The sequence below is a fragment of the Aspergillus vadensis genome (genome assembly GCF_003184925.1).
Source record: "Aspergillus vadensis CBS 113365 unplaced genomic scaffold BO88scaffold_17, whole genome shotgun sequence".
Taxonomy (NCBI): domain Eukaryota; kingdom Fungi; phylum Ascomycota; class Eurotiomycetes; order Eurotiales; family Aspergillaceae; genus Aspergillus; species Aspergillus vadensis.
In genome coordinates this window covers 711,808-729,807 of record NW_020292055.1, presented here as the reverse complement: position 1 = coordinate 729,807, position 18,000 = coordinate 711,808, and the positions used below count along the sequence as shown (strand labels likewise).

The 18,000-nt window shown below is 50.8% G+C and overlaps 8 protein-coding genes across 8 annotated transcripts; 5 read left to right on the top strand and 3 right to left on the bottom strand.

Moving 5' to 3' along the window:
* Positions 1 to 330: 330 nt before the first annotated feature.
* BO88DRAFT_344655 (phosphotransferase family protein) lies at positions 331 to 1,543 on the top strand (the record flags this gene model as incomplete). The annotated part of the gene is made up of 3 exons (XM_025703239.1): positions 331 to 429; positions 489 to 784; positions 847 to 1,543. 3 exons carry the CDS (start codon positions 331 to 333, stop codon positions 1,541 to 1,543), a joined length of 1,092 nt encoding a protein of 363 aa, XP_025561269.1.
* A 357-nt stretch (positions 1,544 to 1,900) lies between these two features.
* BO88DRAFT_466133 (alpha/beta hydrolase) lies at positions 1,901 to 3,415 on the top strand (the record flags this gene model as incomplete). The annotated part of the gene is made up of 4 exons (XM_025711456.1): positions 1,901 to 2,101; positions 2,157 to 2,295; positions 2,367 to 2,475; positions 2,542 to 3,415. Coding segments are annotated over 4 exons (1,323 nt in total), but the record flags the coding sequence as incomplete, so codon positions are not given.
* Positions 3,416 to 3,731: 316 nt separating this feature from the next.
* BO88DRAFT_344635 (enoyl-CoA hydratase/isomerase family protein) lies at positions 3,732 to 4,621 on the top strand (the record flags this gene model as incomplete). Its single annotated transcript, XM_025703238.1, has 2 exons — positions 3,732 to 3,922; positions 3,988 to 4,621. 2 exons carry the CDS (start codon positions 3,732 to 3,734, stop codon positions 4,619 to 4,621), a joined length of 825 nt encoding a protein of 274 aa, XP_025561267.1.
* A 419-nt stretch (positions 4,622 to 5,040) lies between these two features.
* Positions 5,041 to 6,435, bottom strand: BO88DRAFT_489402 (bicyclomycin resistance protein; the record flags this gene model as incomplete). The annotated part of the gene is made up of 1 exon (XM_025712697.1): positions 5,041 to 6,435. The coding sequence occupies one exon, from the start codon at positions 6,433 to 6,435 to the stop codon at positions 5,041 to 5,043; it is 1,395 nt and encodes a 464-aa protein (XP_025561266.1).
* Positions 6,436 to 7,088: 653 nt separating this feature from the next.
* BO88DRAFT_489401 (uncharacterized protein) lies at positions 7,089 to 8,737 on the bottom strand (the record flags this gene model as incomplete). Its single annotated transcript, XM_025712696.1, has 5 exons — positions 8,424 to 8,737; positions 8,271 to 8,365; positions 7,908 to 8,174; positions 7,675 to 7,836; positions 7,089 to 7,604 (listed from the first exon to the last, which is right to left on the bottom strand). Exons 1-5 carry the CDS (start codon positions 8,530 to 8,532, stop codon positions 7,089 to 7,091), a joined length of 1,149 nt encoding a protein of 382 aa, XP_025561265.1. The 5' UTR covers positions 8,533 to 8,737.
* A 1,543-nt stretch (positions 8,738 to 10,280) lies between these two features.
* Positions 10,281 to 11,757, top strand: BO88DRAFT_466115 (A4/G1 family peptidase). Its single transcript, XM_025711455.1, has 3 exons — positions 10,281 to 10,355; positions 10,499 to 11,157; positions 11,214 to 11,757. Exons 2-3 carry the CDS (start codon positions 10,560 to 10,562, stop codon positions 11,408 to 11,410), a joined length of 795 nt encoding a protein of 264 aa, XP_025561264.1. The 5' UTR covers positions 10,281 to 10,355; positions 10,499 to 10,559; the 3' UTR covers positions 11,411 to 11,757.
* A 321-nt stretch (positions 11,758 to 12,078) lies between these two features.
* On the bottom strand, positions 12,079 to 12,775 carry BO88DRAFT_455487 (uncharacterized protein; the record flags this gene model as incomplete). Its single annotated transcript, XM_025710869.1, has 3 exons — positions 12,079 to 12,236; positions 12,289 to 12,573; positions 12,622 to 12,775. The coding sequence occupies 3 exons, from the start codon at positions 12,773 to 12,775 to the stop codon at positions 12,079 to 12,081; spliced, it is 597 nt and encodes a 198-aa protein (XP_025561263.1).
* A 2,358-nt stretch (positions 12,776 to 15,133) lies between these two features.
* BO88DRAFT_466103 (alpha-glucosidase) lies at positions 15,134 to 17,920 on the top strand (the record flags this gene model as incomplete). The annotated part of the gene is made up of 2 exons (XM_025711454.1): positions 15,134 to 16,558; positions 16,609 to 17,920. The coding sequence occupies exons 1-2, from the start codon at positions 15,564 to 15,566 to the stop codon at positions 17,918 to 17,920; spliced, it is 2,307 nt and encodes a 768-aa protein (XP_025561262.1). The 5' UTR covers positions 15,134 to 15,563.
* Between the last annotated feature and the right edge of the window lie 80 nt (positions 17,921 to 18,000).

Here is an 18,000-nt window from a genome sequence, read left to right as displayed (position 1 = left end):
AACGCTGTGTAACCTGCACAACCACAATGCTAGTCCGGGTGTTCTTCTGGTTTGTAACATGATACAATGATTGTATCCATGTTTGTTGCAGTATTTCACCTTTTTGTATGTCTTAATATCAAATGAAACTTCATTTTGTGGGATTAAGTTTCTCCATGGCCTGCTATTGTTGGGACTTCGTCATAATGAATTCCTTAACCTGCTCTTTCCAGGCTATCAGCTTGCACATGGTCAGTATATAAAACTGTTGTAGCAGTCAATCCTGGATGATATCGTAGTTGTTAGACTCTCCAGTCGTCGCAGTATTTACAAGACATCGACTCCTTCACGATGTCTAACGCACCACAACAGCCAATAGACATTCATGCACTGGAGAAATATTTCGCTCGTGTGCTACCCATTATCCGAGGTCCTTTGAAATTAGAACAAGTTGAGCAACCTCATTTCAGGCGTCCTGGTATGGTGGGCTAACCGGTATCGCACGACAGTTTGAGGGGGGACAGTCTAACCCAACCTACAAGATCACGGATTCCGGTGGTGTGCCCTACGTCTTACGAAAAAAGCCACCAGGAAAGCTCCTCTCCAGGGCTGTACATCAGATTGAGCGGGAATATAGAGTGCTCTCTGCTCTGCAGAATACGAATGTCCCGGTCCCTAGGACATACTGTTTGTACGAAGATGACGACATTCTCGGGACACCATTCTATGTTATGCAATTCTTAGATGGTCGAATCTTCACCGACTCCACTATGCCCGGAGTGAGTCCCGCAGAAAGGACAGCTTTGTAAGTTTCCCGTTTCACTACGCCATTATTTTGTTTCGCATGAGCTGACTTTGGCTTCTTAGGTGGAGAGATGCTCTCCGCGTGTTGGGTAAAATCCATACCGCAGAAACCCACTCCATCGGGCTGCAAGATTTTGGTAGGCAAGGCGGGTACTATGACCGTCAGTTGTCCACATTTACTACACTATCACGAGCACAGGAAAAGGTGGAAGACCCCTTGACAAGTGCACCATTAGGAGAGTTACCGCACCTCGCCGAGTTGATCGAGTTTTTCTCCCGCCACGATCTTCGACCCCAAGATCGATATGCTATAGTGCATGGTGATTACAAGATCGATAACTTGATTTTTCATCCCACAGAATCACGAGTAATAGCGGTCCTTGATTGGGAAATGTCTACACTGGGCCATCCGCTTTCGGACTTTTGCAATCTCACACATCCTTATTTCTGGAGCCATCTAGACCAAGACGTGGTGGGGTTTTGCTCTGGGAAGGTGATGGGATTACCTAGTCGCGCGCAGTGCGTGCAGTGGTATGCGGAGGCTGCAGGCTGGGATCCAGAATCGGACCTTTGGTGGGGTGATGCATTCTTCGCATTCCGAACCACCGTTATCTTGCAGAGCGTGGCCGCCAGGTATGTCCAGCGGCAGACCAGCAGTCCTGACTCGGCAAAATATGCTTCAAAGCTGAAGCCTGCAGCGAATGATACTTGGGAACTAGTTAGGAAAGCGAAGATTGGATCTAAAAGGGGAAGATTGTGAACAGGATTATAGATCTAGTGCGAGATTTTTGGGTTTAGCCTTGACTTGGTTGCAAGGAGACAGATTGTGATGTCATGGTGTAACAGACCAGCTCGCTAGATGCAAGGCACTCCTGTAAACTTACGAGTTGAGATCAGCGCTTAGTCACGCGAAAAACTTTGTTGTTGCAGCATAGCTAGAGATCACTCATGGCGATGAGATAGATCTTCTGGTTTCGTTCTGATCGCGAAACCTGTAATCCATAGTACTTGATTGATCTAGAAATATAGCGTAGTGTGCTAATCTACAAATAGATGCGCTACTGCAACCTTGCCATTGCGATCGTTCGTACATTGCCTATGTGGCGCCATCTAATCAGCCATGGCTTCATCTAGCATTTTTCGGGTTATTGAGCATACGGTGCCGTGTCAACATATTCGAGAGTATCCGGCAGCCACCAGAAGAACACAAGAAGATGTTCTTCACCTGGCTGTTAAACAGTATATTCCCCAAAACGACCATAGGCCGGTTCCTAGGGCTGTAACAATTCTAATCGCTCCAGGGAGTGGGTTTGCAAAGGTATGTCTATTGGCCTTATAGCACGAAGTCTCTCTGACCGCTACCGGCAATATAGGAGCTCTATGAGCCACTCTGTGAGGAATTGCTGGTCCGGTGCAATAGAGACGGGCTCGGTATTCGTAGTATTTGGGCGGCAGATCCCGCGCATCAGGGTCAAAGCAGCATAGTAAACCAAGAGCTTCTTGGAATCGACCGTGAGCCTACCATCAGAGACAATATGGGATTGTTGGAAGACAAGCAAATCTAATGAATAACGGTCATCTAGTGAGCCACTTTGATCATAGCCGAGATCTTCTCCAATTGATCAATGCCAAACGAGATGAAATGCCACACCCTATAGTTGCTATTGCACATAGTGCTGGAAGTTTTGCACTGTTCGCTTCCCCCAGATTAGTGAATCTTGGCCGTTGCAAATAGCTGGCTAACATGTTCATCCGAAGCGTTAACCTTTGTCTCATCCATCCACGACTGTTCCAGGCTATAGTTCTCATCGAGCCACCCATCACACGTCCAGTGACTCGTCTGAGAAACAAGAATCTGTACGATCACAGTACGCTGCTGCGTCCTCATTTACAGTTCTCTGTTCATCGACGAGAAAATTGGCCATCCCGAGAGGCAGCGGCGGAATCCTTTCGTCGAAAAGCCTTTTACCAGACCTGGGATCCACGTGCCTTCGAGCGGCTGGTAACATATGGCTTGCGGGACGACCCAACGAAATCTCCTGCGCATGAGAAGAACAACCAGTCTACTAGGTCAGCTCCTGTGACACTTTCTACTCCGCTGGCCCAGGAGCTTGCCTCGTTTGGGCGACCGTACCATGACCTCCCTGCTCCTGATGCAGGCCCCAATGATATTAGAAACCGCCTAACCCACCCAGATCTAGACCCTGAGCTTTTGACATCAATACCCTTTTACCGCCCAGAAATAACAGCACTGTTTTCCCGATTACCGTATTTGCGACCGAGTGTACTATACATCTTTGGTAGTGAGTCCCATATAAGTCTCCCGGAGTTGAGGAGCGATAAACTTCAGGTTACGGGCGTTGCTACGGGAGGCAGTGGCGGAGCTGTTGCTGGCCGTGTGCATGATGTAGTCATGAAAGGGTATTCACACCAGGTTCCTTTCGAAGCAGTCAATGAGTGTGCGGATGAGATTGCTCGTTGGTTAGTTTGCGAATCAAGGCGTTGGTGTAAGGAGGAAAAGGCCTGCCGTGGAAGATGGGGTGGATTGACTGGTGCTGTGGATAATACTACAGTCGAGAAACGTTGGAAGGTGCACTTTCCAAAGACGCATCGGATCAAATCAAACCTTTGAGGTGTGGCTTTCACCATCTACCCAGTTTCCATGTAGCTCGTAGAAACTCTAATATAAAATCCGCCTCATTCGGTCATATTTCCTGAACAAGTAGATCCAGACCATTGTGCCTTTTAGTTGCAGAAGGATCATCTCCAAGCAGAGGTACGCCTTGCGCAAATGACGAAACTGGATATGCAGGCGACCCAAATAGGGAGGTAACCGCATATGCAGGTTGCCTAGTAGGCCGGAGGGCGAGACCGATGCTTTCTTGGATAAATGTGGAATAGGGCTTTTACAGTGTGAAAATTTGCATCGAATTGATGACAGACCCAGGATGAGGGCCCAAACTCCGATAACAGTACACCTACAAGGCCATATAGCGGTCGTAACTATCAGCAACCCTGAGAAGCTCAATTCCATGCACCAGGACCACTATTTTCAGTTAGGGGAAAGCCTTCGCAATGTCGACAGAACACCTGAAATCACCATAACAGTCCTGACCGGCACGGGACGGTTCTTTTCGGCGTGAGCTTCACTCAACCCTAGGTCGTGGCCATAGAGCTAATGATGATATCCGTTGATCAAAACAGGGGCACCGATGTTAGTTCTACCTCTCGAAACATGTCCCACGGAACCGATATACGACGCAACATGCGTAGCATTTACTTTTTAAATCTCGACCTCACCCATATACTCGTCAATTTCTCCAAAATTCTTATCGTGGCATTGAATGGACCGGTTGTCGGGTTTCCGGCAGCTCTCATTGCACATGCAGACTTCATATATGCTGCGCCCCATACCTTTCTCCTCACACCGTTCTCTTCGCTCGGCGTCGCAGCTGAGGGTGCAGCGTCTCGCTCGTTTGTACGGCGCCTTGGGATTTCCAAAGCAAACGAAGCCTTGGTAATGAGCAAGCGGATACCCTGCGAAGAGCTCGTTGCCAACGGGTTTGTCAACGAGGTTATCTCTGCCCCGTCCGGAAAGCCAGATGATTCTGTTGGGTTTCTGAAGCGGGTACTCGAAGAAGTACAAGAGCGATTCAGTCCGATCGCCACGCAATCTAATTTGCTGTCTATCAAATATTTGATTCGTGAACCGGAGAGACGGATAGATAGTCAGCAAAACTGCGACGAGGTTTTTGCGGGGCTGGAATTGGTTACAACGGGTATCCCAGGGGAGCAGATGCGGGCAATCAAGGAAGGTCGAAAGAGACATAAATTGTAACTAGCGTGCCATGTGGAGTGAGCACAGTTACCCTCAAGCTGCTGCGCATTCTTCGCCTTCCTGCCTTGGCCACACTAGTTGGTCGAGTCCTCATCCTCTGCTTCCACTTCTTTACCTACATCGTCCTCGATAGACACGCTAGGAAATCGGCAAAGCCAGACATATCGCGAAATGTATGATAAATAGCTGCTAACCAAGCTCATCATAATCTTTGTTTCATCCTCCGTCACAGGCTACTCCTACGCAAAGAAGAGGGAAGCTGGACCGTAAGTAAATAATTAATTATCTTGTAATATATTCATATCTAGACCAGCTTCAAGACTGAGGGATTGATTTTTTCGTTCATGACTTTGTTGAAAGGCGTAGGATTTGAACGGCGAGAGGATCCAGAATCCTGCTACCAATACAAGAGGACCAGCTCATAGGGTATTCTCATACTTGCTCGCCTTCCTAATCTGCGATCCATAAACCCAAAATATCCACGGAATCGGGGCCATAACAAGAGTAAAAGCAGCCAAAAGTGTGGTTGCCCATCCTACACCAAGCCCTTCAAACATCTGGAGAGTGAACATGGGGAACGCGCAGCTGAGTATGTATCTACTGAACATCATTGCGCCTGAGGCAGATGCACCATAAAGTGGACCGTAAGTGTCCATCATATAAAGGTTCGTCCCGGAATACACCAGCAAGCAGGAAAACATCGAAAGACCTTGGAATACTATGGGTACAATCCAATGGACTTGGAAATTAGCAGTCCAACTAAGAATGAGTAACGATGGTGGAAGTAGCAAGCTGCCCCCCAACGCTGATACAAGACGAGACTCCGGAGGCATTTTGAGGCTCGGCTCGTGGGCTTGTTTCCACGAATACAGCCGCGGCAGGAAGAAGTACCGGTCTATCAGAGCGTGGGGTATACAAGCAACTATATTTCCCACGGTCACACCAAGATACGAAAGAGCCTGAGCGGTCGTATCGAACCCATAGTACTTCTCAAATACCCAAGGAACGGAAATCACAAATGCGTACAACAAACCAAAAAGGAGCCCATTGTATAGACTGATGAATGTCACTATTGGTTCGGTCAGAAGCATATGAATAGGCCGCTGGAAAAGAATTATAAAGAGGTGCCGGAATCTAGCGCCAATAATCATCTCACGGTTAACGTCCGCCGCGCCCAGTGGCATCGCCCGACGTCGAAGAATAACCGCTTTATAGGTCTCTCTGGTGAAGATCAACGGTGAATAGAAAGCTCCCGCGAGAATTACCGGTGCCCATTGTGTCCAGCTCCACTCTCCAGTGCGAATCATGATAAGTCCCCCAACGAGAGGTGCCAGGGTCGCAGCAACAGTTGGGGCTGCATAGTAGATAGCGAGGACGGTGCCACGTTCGCTGTCATGAGTATAGTCCAGAATGGTTGCCGAGGCATTGCTGATGTTTGATGACCCAAAGACAGCAGCAAAGAAACGACACAGAGTCAGGGCCGATATAGTCTTCGACACGGCGCCGCCAATCATGAACAACATGAAAATTGGAGTAGTTGCAAGATATACGGCTTTGCGACCGTAGGTTTCAGACAGGGGTGCCCCAACAATAGGCCCAAATGCTAGTCCCAGATTATATAGGGCGAGTGGGAGCATGGCGACCTCGGAGCTGCAGTTCATGACTTCCATCACTGCTGTCTGTGCGGGTGCATAGATGGCACCTGCAATGGCACTGACAAAGGCCAGCAGGGTCACACTGGCAATTCCCACGAAACGCCTGGCCAGCGAGAAGTTGCGAGGATTATCAGGGTCGTCTGGTCCATTCCAATCCATTACAGTGTGAATTGGGAAACCAGGGATCCCTTTTTCCTTGTGGTCCATCTGGCCACTGTGCTCGATGATGTAACGGACAGCGAACGGACAGTGAACGGACAGTGAACGGGCAGTAAACGAAAGGTGATATTATGAACGACGCTGGTTGTATATTGATTACACAGGATGATGCTTTGCTTTTCTATTCTCAGAACAAAGCAAAGACCGTGATGCTGTTCCTTTTCAGTATCCACCGCCGTCAAAAGGCTGTGCGAATGAATATCTCGGTCAATAGAATAGTCTAATGATCAAGTGAGAAGTCGCGACCGTTGTGCAACAGAAGGTGAAGTCCTTGCCGGTGCATCGGATATAAACTTCCGAACTCCGGTGCATTTTCAGGCAAGCCAGGTGAATTGCTTGACGGGTTCAACTCACCACTACTTCATCATGATCAATTGCCCCATCGATGCAGGGAACGCATCCCCGGCGACTTCATACCAGCAGGGTGAGAGGACTACCTCTTACGCTCTGTAAAATTCCACAAGCGCAATCCCGAATTTGACCCGACTTGGATACACATGTTTTGAGTTAGCATCCAGTGCGCCTCCCTGACGGTTTTGCATCGTGTATCGAAGCTATTTCTCGCAACTCTCCGCCTCTCCCTTCTCTATCCATTACCTCCTCGCACTATACAACCCTAGGCCCACCAGCCACAGTCCAATGAGCACCATGGCCTGCACAGGAGCAAAAGCTGCACCACGAGCAACCCCAAACCCACTGACCAGAGTGAACACAACGGGGACACAGATCGGCGGCTTGTACGGGCGGGGGAGCTCTGGTTCACGGACGCGAAGGATGATGGCACCAACCATGGTCAGGAAGAAAAAGATACATGCAGACAGACCACTGAATGTCGCCAAGCCCCGAAAGTTCCCAAAGAGAATATACACAATGGACCAGGCGGTAGAAAAGAGAATCGCATTGATGGGGGCATATGCTGTCGAAGTCGATCGCCCTGAAACGGAGCCAACGCGGGCCAGGAAGTCGGCCAACCAGTTGGAATTGGCTGCAGCAACCACTATGCGACCGGCGCCAAACGATCTTCCCAGCAAGGGTCCTGCCACCACCAGGCAGATAAGACCCGCTGCTATGGCACCAAGTGTAGATCCAAGTAGGTGACTAAACGATGTCTGCGGCAAAGTATCAGCCTGCGATACTTACTCACTTTCATGTCAGTGACACCCATGAAGACATTTATACCACTGCTACACTATCAGTTGTAGACACTACTCTCCAAGGTAGGAGGATATAATAGGCAATATTCACTGCGATGAAACTGAGGATGGCAATGGGAACCGCGGTCTTGATGGCTAGGGGCAACTGACGGGCCAGAGCAGGAAGTTCGGCACTGACATAGATTGCCTGGCGATGGATTAGCCACCATCAAAGCATACTTCGGGGGTTAGTCTGGCAGCCCTTTCACTGCCTCATACCTTATCCCATCCAGAGTATGCCCACTGTGCACCATAAAGTGCGGCGGAATAAAGACCGATAGATTCCCACCCATGTAACTTCTGCCACTCTATCTCCCTCCCGTCCAAGGCAACGGTGTTGGGAGCACTAAGCCAGGCTCTCATTAACTGGTCCTGGGATTCCTGTGGATTGGGTTTATCCCAGCCAGCAAGGTGATAGCAGACGACACCCAGTCCCGCAACCACGGTGACTGCGATAGCAGCTCGGAATTGACCCAGTTTGCCATGCTAATGATAAGCAACACCAGAGAGAATAGAAGCTTATGTGCCATCCTATCAGGTTGATCGGTCACCGCGGTCGCAGAGTAGATGCTTTCCACGAACACAATTCTCCGGCACTACCGCAACGACCCATGTCCACGCGGCAAGAAAGCCAAAGGTCTCGCCGTAGATATACTGGAGGTACTGTTGAACACCTTCTGCGGTGAAAGGAGTGAGCGAGTGAAGGGGGATCGAAGACAGAGGGTTTGTACGGACCTTCACCCGGAAACGCCGCCCCGAGCTCGGCCATAGTTGCAGCACCTGTCCAAGCCAAGATGCCCCCCCACGAACCAAACGACCAGGGCTGCACCTGGGGAGGGGACATTGGTGTCGATGGCGCCAAGAGAGGTCAAAATCCCGCTTCCGATTACGATATTGATGATGATGCTGAACGCCTCGGATGTACCCAAGTTCCGCCGAAATGAGGCATGGGGCGCTAGGCTAGACGCAGGGCCTGCGGTACTCCCATACTCTGGCGCAAGATTTCCTCCAGGAGAGAAGCCATGATGTCTTCATCCTGGGTGGTCATTCTGGCGGCAGTAGGCTAGACCTGAAGATTATTGACTTCGGCGACACTGAATTTCAACTTTCTGACCGCAGAGTCCGAAGCGGAACTGGCGGCACACTTTAGCGGCGGGGTTCGAAAAGCGAATCAATCAAATCAATCAATCATAATGCGTTGTCAACGAGGTGAGCAAGCCATCTTCCCCACCCAGCCGAAACCCCTCCTTGCGTGACATGATCCATGAGTGGCAGGAATGTCTAGGGGCGTGGGTCCTGTCGGTCTGTTCCGGATACCAATACCAAAACAGGGGCTACCGTCGGGTCGTCCAATGCAGAAGTCTCCTTAGGTGTATATACTTCGCCCACCATCCTCAGGCTGTTTGTGTTGTGAATACTACGGCTGCAGGAGTACTAGATACCTTTATTTTGTATTCATTCCGTCTTCCATGCTGATTTTAGAAGTTTTCGGCGTGGATTCTCCAATCTAATGCGAGTGTCGTCGAAATATATCTTTGTTGTACTCAAAAGATTACTTACTTCTCGTAGTAGTCCGTCTTGCATCGATAATCACTGATAGTTACGGAGCCTTGATATATGGCAGGGATTCATTAATACTCCAGTCCCTGTCGAGAATGAACTGTTGTACTGGCTGTGCGCCTAATCGACCTATATCCACTCTTGGTGGCCTAGGGCGGGCCAAGCCGGTCGCTGGAGCAGGGAGTCCAGTATGATATATTCTACTCCTTTCCAGCACGACTGAAAACAAGGCGACATAAGCAAGCAGTTAAAAAAAGACAGTCCTGGAGGCACACCTGGTACGGATATCAGGATACATGACGCAACCCGGCCTTTCCGTTGTGTAATTCACCACATTTGAATAGCACCAAACATCAAGGAACTCTTGAATGTAGTAGATAACGCAGACCATCCTTCTTTAGTCTCGTCAAGCAAAGGGATTACCAAATAGCAACTACGAAAAATCCTGACTCGGACTTAACGGGAGCAGAACCTTCCCCGGGGGCAGTTAGCCCAAGGGTTCTGCAGGGTGTCAGGTAATCTGAACCAAAATGACGCAAACTAAGCCTGACCTCAATCTCAATGGCCCTGCGCGGAGGTGATAGGCCGTCATGCCGATAATGCCTGCTTCAATGCCGAGCAAATTAAATTAACCGGGCTTACATGGCTGTTCTAACTGATTCCTTGGCATCCTTAGCGGTGGTGCCTGGATGCGGACGATGCCCTGTGTATAGCTTGTTTATCGGTAGGCCGGATCTATCTCTAAGGATCAGGGTATCCATTACCAATGCCAACCCCTCAGTTGAGATCGCTTATACAAGTTCTATTACACTATGTAGCTAGATATCAAACACTGATGCACCGGTTAAAGATTTTCTGGTGTAAGGTGATTGTGGTTAACGTGATTTGACTTGCAATTTGCGTCGCGTAAGACGTGCTACTACTGTAATCTTCCTGGACACATAACCAACGGCGGACGCTATTTAAACTCCTGAATTTACTAGGGTGATTTGATTCCACCACCGGACTCCGATGCATCTCAATCTGGACAGTCGGGATGTCGCCACTTTCTGCAGGCAGTTCGCTGTGGTATCGTCGCAAAGTGTTCATGGCGTTGCCTCTGGGATGGTATGAGGAAGGATGATGCCATTAGTGAAGAGTGTTGACCTGATCGATACTCAGCCAAGAGCCATCCTATAAATATCAGGATAAATCTGCTGTTCTTCTCATCTCATCTCCATCGCACTACAACGTTCTTCAAGACATCAAAGCTCATTCTTCCAACGCACAAACACCTCTTCTCCCAGGTTCACTACCTAGCAACTCATCAAGATGAAGTTCACTGCTGCAATTGCTACTGCCATCCTCGCCAGCGTTGCTGTCGCGGCTCCCGAGCGTGGCCTCGAGGCTCGCCTCAGGGCCCGTGGTACCGGCAAGGGATCCCGACCCCTCCAGGCAGTCGCCAGGCCTGCCTCGACCAAGAACCAGACCAACGTCGAGTACAGCTCCAACTGGTCCGGTGCAGTGCTGGTGGAACCTCCTTCTGCCGCGGCTACCTACACCGCGGTGACCGGCACCTTCACTGTCCCTGAGCCCACTGGCAACTCTGGAGGCAGCCAGGCTGCATCTGCTTGGGTTGGTATCGACGGAGATACCTATGGAAACGCCATCCTCCAAACTGGTGTTGACTTCACCGTGACCGACGGAGAGGCCTCATTCGATGCCTGGTATGAGTGGTACCCGGACTATGCCTACGACTTCAGCGGCATCGACATCTCTGCCGGTGATGAGATTGTTGCCATTGTCGAGTCCTACACCTCGACCACCGGCATTGCTATCATTGAGAACAAGAGCACCGGCCAGAAGGTCACCAAGGAGCTGTCCTCCAGCTCCAGCCTTGGAGGACAGAACGCAGAGTGGATTGTGGAAGGTAATATGAGCCGCACATTCCTGTCCCAACTTTGTCAAACGCTAACGGGATCCTAGACTTCGAGGAAAATGGTTCGCTCGTCGACCTGGTGGACTTTGGCACTGTCACCTTCACCGGTGCTGTGGCCAAGGCTGCGGGAGGTCAGAGCGTTGGCCTTACGGATGCTACCATCATCGAGATCGAGGAGAACGGCCAGGTGGTCACTGATGTTACCATCGACAGCGACTCCGAGGTGACCATTACCTACGAGTAAGCGTGCCCACGAGGCCTGTCACTGTAACTGGAACAGTGGCAGAAACGTTGATCAGCTCAATTTATAGCGGATTGATTGGCATGCAGTGATGTGATGATGTGATTGGCACAGCATTTGATGAGAAATTGGAGGAGGAATTTGTAGATAGTTCTGATTTCTAGTATTACTTTGCGGGGCCCCAGTTGAATATGAGTCATTCTTTTGATTGATCTTCCATAAACCGTAGATAGACATTAGGTTACAGCGTAGAGGATGTTCGATAAGGCAGAGGTGCACATGCTGCATTTCTTGAATTCAGTAAGGCAATACGGGCCCGTTGTTCGAAACTCCAGGTAGCTTACGTAGAGTACGACTTTCATTTATGATGTATTTCCAGTTCCGATACAGAGCACTCAATTGGATAGGGATTGTACAGGTGTGCTATCTTCTCAATTAGGTCTTGGACGTCCTCAAGCCCAAAAACAAGACAATACATGCAGGAAGTATTTGCTGAAACGATCCAATTACTGCTTACAACGACCAGAATACCCGTAAGAGCAAGTAATTAAAATCCTACCACAGAATACCATTAAGTCAGAAGTAATGTAAGCATGCCGTGGCAAAAGCACACCGCTCCTCCATTCACATCTGTCTCCGAAGAGGCGCGATGACAATGGCTTGCAATGGCCTCAAGCAGCACGGCACGTGCCAGAGATTTGGGTTTGCGGAGGACCAACATCGACCGTCTGGGCACCATTGATGGTAGTAACGCTGTTGTCAATACCATTGAAGGTGCACTTAACGCCACCCGTGGTGGACGAGATGTGGGAGATGCTTAGGGGATTGCCTGGTTTCCTCGGTTAGCTTTCCCAGATATATCTAGTTTGCCTGATACGTACTGATTTTGGTGCTGACACCATTAGTCGGGAACTGCTTCTGGAACTGAGCATTTGCAGCACCCTCAAAGGTAATGAGCACCTGACCTCCAGTCGACTGTGTTTGACCAGGATTGCTGGGAGTCGATCCAGATCCGAACCGGCAAGACCCCTGAACCTGGGTCTGCGGAGGACCGACATCAACCTGACCCACGCCGGTCACAGTAGTTACGCTGTGGTCAATGCCATCAAAGGCACAGACAGCACCCTGGGTGCTGCAAGATATGTGTGAGATACTGAGGGGGTTGGCTAGTGATATTAGCCGAGATACCTAATAGTAGTGCGCGGGGAACATACTTATTTTGACATTGGACCCATCAGTGGGGAAGTCCTGGGTGAATTGGGCACCAGCTGCCCCAATAAATGTGACTTGGGCAGTAGCTTGCGCTCGACCGATGTTGAGCCCAAGGACAGAGGTCGAAAGAAGGGCAGGAAGCAAAGTGAACTTCATATTGAAAGGAGGTAGTCTAGTGAGGGTCCAGTGGAGTGGTAGTAGTATGTCTGCAATGCAACTCACTTGTTTTGAGCTGCTGGAGAGTCATCGATAGACGAGATTCGCCGGCCTTTTATAGACAGAAAAGGGAAGAAGTCCAGCCCCTTAACTATACAGACACTGAGCGATTTCTCATGACCAACGGCATCCCCGTGTACCACTTTTGCTCTATACGAGGAATGCAATTACCTCATCTGACTGAAACCGTGGAAGCTGTTCATCAGGCGACCCCTTTTCTACCTACACTGACCTATTCGGGATCAATGTTGACACGATCATGACGCTGCTATTCATGGAATTTAGCCTGTTCCGGTCATTTTGATGATTCGGAGAGGGCAGTCAAAGTTGGTAATAGGGAGTTGGTCAGTGTGGTGACTTGGAGCTGGCTGGAGACGTACCATATTTCCGTCGAGGCACAGCAATGAATATGTCTAACTCACGAAATGGTGAACGGCATAACCACCGGCTGAACCCGAAAACTCTCGCAATGCCCCGAGGGGATCCATGGGTAGTGGCAGTCGTACGGTTGGGCGTTGTCCACATAACCTTGCGCATATCCCATCCTCGGTATCATGACAACACAAAGAAGCTGTAAGTTATTTGTAGGTCATCCACGGTGCTCATTGTGGCGGGTATAAGATAAAAAGGACATTTTTTTTCAGGCAGTGGGAGGTTTTAATGTCTGAAACGTAGACAGAGTCAACATTAGGCATGCAGGTAGCTGAATATCCATGGGAAACGATCAACAACAGATTATCAAGGCTCTGGTAACGTCAATAAGTGCTACTTCGAAATACTGCTGGAAGCGGCTGAACCCTCCGCAAGAGGCATTGAATGGTTCCGCCAATCAACCTCCCAACTTGCCCTCGTATCTTCCCGTTTGGATTCCTCGCCACCCGAACTGAAAAAGGACGGGGCCTATTCCTCCTTCGGGTAAAGGGTTTGATCCTGTAGTTCGTACTCCGGAGTACCTAGATACTGACATCATCGACTCCAGGGTCGACGGTGCCTATACGAGGAGGCACCCGTACAGAGTAGAACCCATGCCCAGCCGTACCTCCGCTACACTGCCAACTGCAGGCTAGAAACACAAACTATCGCATGATGATGGGGTGCCTGATCTTCTGATTATGTTGAGGGTCGGCAAAGATTGAACCCTGCGTCATCAACCCTGCCATTTCCCCGCGGTCGGGTGTGGGCGAAGTAAATCTTAATTCCCTCAAGCCTCCGACCACTGACTTCTAAAAATACAACCTGTTCATTGTCAAGGTATAAGCATAATTTATTTTTGGCACTAGTCCGGGCTATGCAACAGGCCGCATTACCTTGGATCTTCTCAAACAGGACCAAGGGAACGTATACCGACTGGTGGTAATATGGCCTGTTGAAGCTGAACACCACCACTATCATACTGGTGGTGCGAAGCAAGCATAGGAAAGATAATCTCCATTCGAATCTCGAGCTAAACCAGAGACTCTCAGTGCTTACGCACTCCAAGTAGCAAATCCCTTGTGAATAGCATGTAAAAAGGGACATGCCTCTTGGCCAACAAACTCCCCTCTTCCACCCCTAGATAGCAGTAGTGAGCCTACCTGAGCCATCACTATTAGTACAGGTGAGGAGATTACAGCAGTCACGACATGGAAACCAAGACCAATGACTATGGGCGGACAGGATACGAGGTCAATCGGCTGACCAACAAGCGCAGGGTGAATACAAAACAATACTTCAACAAATAGGGCGATGGCCCAGATGTAGATTGGTTTTAAGCCATGTAACCTGAGTGATACTGATCATTCGGAACCGACACAGGAACCCAGAGGCTCACCTCCCCATTAGCTCTGCAGCCAAAACGGGTACTCTTGAAGTTTTCGACGGGCTATAGGCAGTTCCTGTGAATTGCCGTTGTTGGAAAAGGGCCGTGAGACTTGTGCGACCATCCAGAAACAGCCTAATGAAAATTTTCCAGTTGTGGAGACAGGCATGGAATACCAAACACCGTGCGGTTGTTTGACCACTAGTTACACCGTCGTCCGACAAGTATGTGACTCGCTAGGCTGATCCTGCAGCAGCAGAAGCTCGAGCCCATGGCCTGACCAGGGCACTATGGGGGGATACAATGATTGGCCGGTACTGAGGGGCTCCATAGAACTAACATGGTCGGCAGAAGAGATAGAGTAAGTTCTGCTTGAAATTCAGGAAATATGACTTCATTAGCCGAGTTGATCAACTCCCCCAGCCGGGTTTGTGGGGAAGAAGGCGGCTGTTGAACGAGCATCATTGGCGTCTGGAGACTCTCCGGATTCCCCAGATAGTGGACACTCGACTATTTCGGGTAAGAATCGGCATGCTGGTTCTCGTGGCTTCCGATGCCTCCATCCGTGACTAAACATGATCGAATGCCCTTCACGCATTTCGGCCAGCTTTGCCGAAGGGTCCACTGCCTGCCCCAGAGTCGGGAAATGTCCGCTCATAGGGTTCTCTTCTGCTTCTACACGGCCCTTCATTTCTTTCCCACAGGGCAACTGAGCCGAGTCCTGCACCACCATCAACCGTTGTCTATCCTAGATGGGAGTATTTTACGAGTTAGCGATTCATGTATAGTCCCCATCAATCCAACTGAGTGGAGGCTAGCAATGGCAACGAGGACATCTAGTGATTCAGACGCGGTGGGGAAGTCTACCTATAAAGCCGGACTAGAACCCGGGATACTAGCATTGTGACAGGATCAAGTCTCTCGCCCAAGATGTCGTTGACCTATCTGGGAGCCGTGGCAATGCTGGCTGGCCTGCCCTCATTGGGGCAGGCCCGGTCAACCTGGCCCCTGGGCAGTGGACTGGAGCTGTCCTACCAGGCAAGCCAACATCAGATCTCCATCCATCAAGACAACCAGACCATCTTCTCAACCCTCCCCAGTCAGCCCTTCCTCAGTGCCAGCGCCGGGAAGGACCAGATTGTCGAGGATAGCGGCAACTTCAACATCACCAATGTAGACCAGGCCCGATGCCAAGGCCAGAATATCACCCAGCTGGCGGGTATCCCTCGTCGCGACAGTGTGAAGAACCAGGTCGCTGTGCGCGGTTATCTCCTGGATTGTGGTGGGGAGGACATTGCCTATGCCATGAACTTTTGGGTTCCTAAGGCCTTTTCGGATCGCGTTGCCTTTGAAGCCACCGTTTATTCAGATGCGAATGCCAGTGTCCCCTTCGAACGTCTCTATCTCACATTCGCATCACACGCGCGGGAGGACTTTTACGGTCTCGGTGCGCAGGCGTCCTTCGCTTCCATGAAGAATCAGTCGATCCCCATCTTTTCCCGCGAGCAGGGTGTCGGACGTGGTGACCAGCCATACACGACCATCGAGGACTCGCAAGGTTTCTTCAGCGGCGGCAACCAGTACACCACCTACACGGCCATCCCTCAGTACGTCAGCTCTGACGGTCGCGTCTTCTACGTCGACGAGAATGATACGGCTTACGCTGTCTTTGACTTCCAGCGCCCCGATGCTGTCACGGTGCGCTACGATAGTCTCTCGGTGCATGGCCACCTGATGCAGGCTGACAACATGCTGGACGCCATCACCATGCTTACTGAGTACACCGGTCGCATGCCGGCTCTTCCAGATTGGGTGGACCATGGCGCGCTTTTGGGCATTCAGGGTGGACAGGAGAAGGTCAATCGCATTGTGAAGCAAGGCTTTGAACACGATTGCCCGGTCGCCGGTGTGTGGTTGCAAGATTGGTGAGTGACCTCCTGGCTTTTCTGCACTCATCATTACTAACCGGCCTTAGGTCAGGCACGCATCTGCAGTCAGCCCCCTATGGCAACATGAACATCTCGCGTTTGTGGTGGAACTGGGAGCCCGACACTTCGCTGTATCCCACATGGGCCGAGTTTGTCCAAACTCTACGCGAACAGCACGGCGTACGCACCCTCGCCTACGTGAACCCTTTCCTGGCCAACGTCAGCAGCAAGTCGGATGGCTATCGCCGCAATCTCTTCCAGGAGGCTAGCAAGCACCGATACATGGTGCAGAACACTACCACCAACTCCACGGCGATCATCTCTAGCGGCAAGGGCATCGACGCCGGTATCCTGGACCTCACCAACGAAGAAACTCGCGCGTGGTTCGCCGACGTTCTTCGCACGCAGGTGTGGAGTGCCAACATCTCCGGCTGCATGTGGGACTTTGGCGAATACACGCCCATCGCTTCTGATACCTCGTTGGCCAACATTTCCACCAGCGCCTTCTTCTACCACAACCAGTATCCGCGCGACTGGGCGGCCTACCAACGCTCTGTGGCCGCCGAGATGCCTCTGTTCCATGAGATGGTCACATTCCACCGCTCTGCCTCCATGGGCGGCAACCGGCACATGAACCTATTCTGGGTTGGCGACCAAGCCACTCTTTGGACTCCCAACGACGGCATCAAATCAGTGGTGACTATTCAAGGCCAGATGGGCATCTCCGGATATGCCCACAGTCACAGTGACATTGGCGGCTACACGACCGTCTTCGAGCCTCCCACCACCAGCAACTCCTCCGGAGCCATCCCACGATCGGCTGAGCTTCTGGGCCGCTGGGGTGAACTGGGCGCCGTGTCGAGTGCCGTGTTCCGGTCGCACGAGGGCAACGTGCCTAGCGTAAATGCTCAGTTCTACAGCAACTCCACCACGTATGCGTACTTCGCCTACAACGCCCGGATGTTCCGCAGTCTGGGTCCGTACCGTCGCCGCATCCTCAACACGGAAAGTCAGCGCCGCGGATGGCCATTGCTGCGTATGCCGGTGCTCTACCACCCCGAGGATCTCCGCGCCCGACAGATCAGTTACGAGAGCTTCTTCCTTGGACGGGATCTATACGTGGCGCCGGTGCTCGATGAGGGCCACAAGTCCGTAGAGGTGTACTTCCCCGGTCACGGTGCCAACCGCACGTATACCCATGTGTGGAGTGGCCAGACCTACCGGGGAGGACAGACGGCGCAGGTGTCGGCGCCCTTTGGAAAGCCCGCGGTGTTCGTGGTGGATGGAGCCTCAAGTCCGGAATTGGACGTGTTCTTGGACTTTGTGAGGAAGGAGAATGGAACGGTTCTGCATGCGTGAGCGTGTTGCTCCCTCTTCAATGTGTACTAAAAGTATCCCAGTTAGGTGTCAGAGATGATTAGATGATCGATTAGACAAGA

What these genes read in the sequence shown, in the direction of transcription:
- BO88DRAFT_466115 (XM_025711455.1), top strand. Translation starts at nt 10,560, where the DNA reads ATGAAGTTCACTGCTGCAATTGCTACTGCCATCCTCGCCAGCGTTGCT. An exon ending in CGCAGAGTGGATTGTGGAAG is followed by an intron (nt 11,158 to 11,213) that starts GTAATATGAGCC and finishes ACGGGATCCTAG; the next exon opens with ACTTCGAGGAAAATGGTTCG.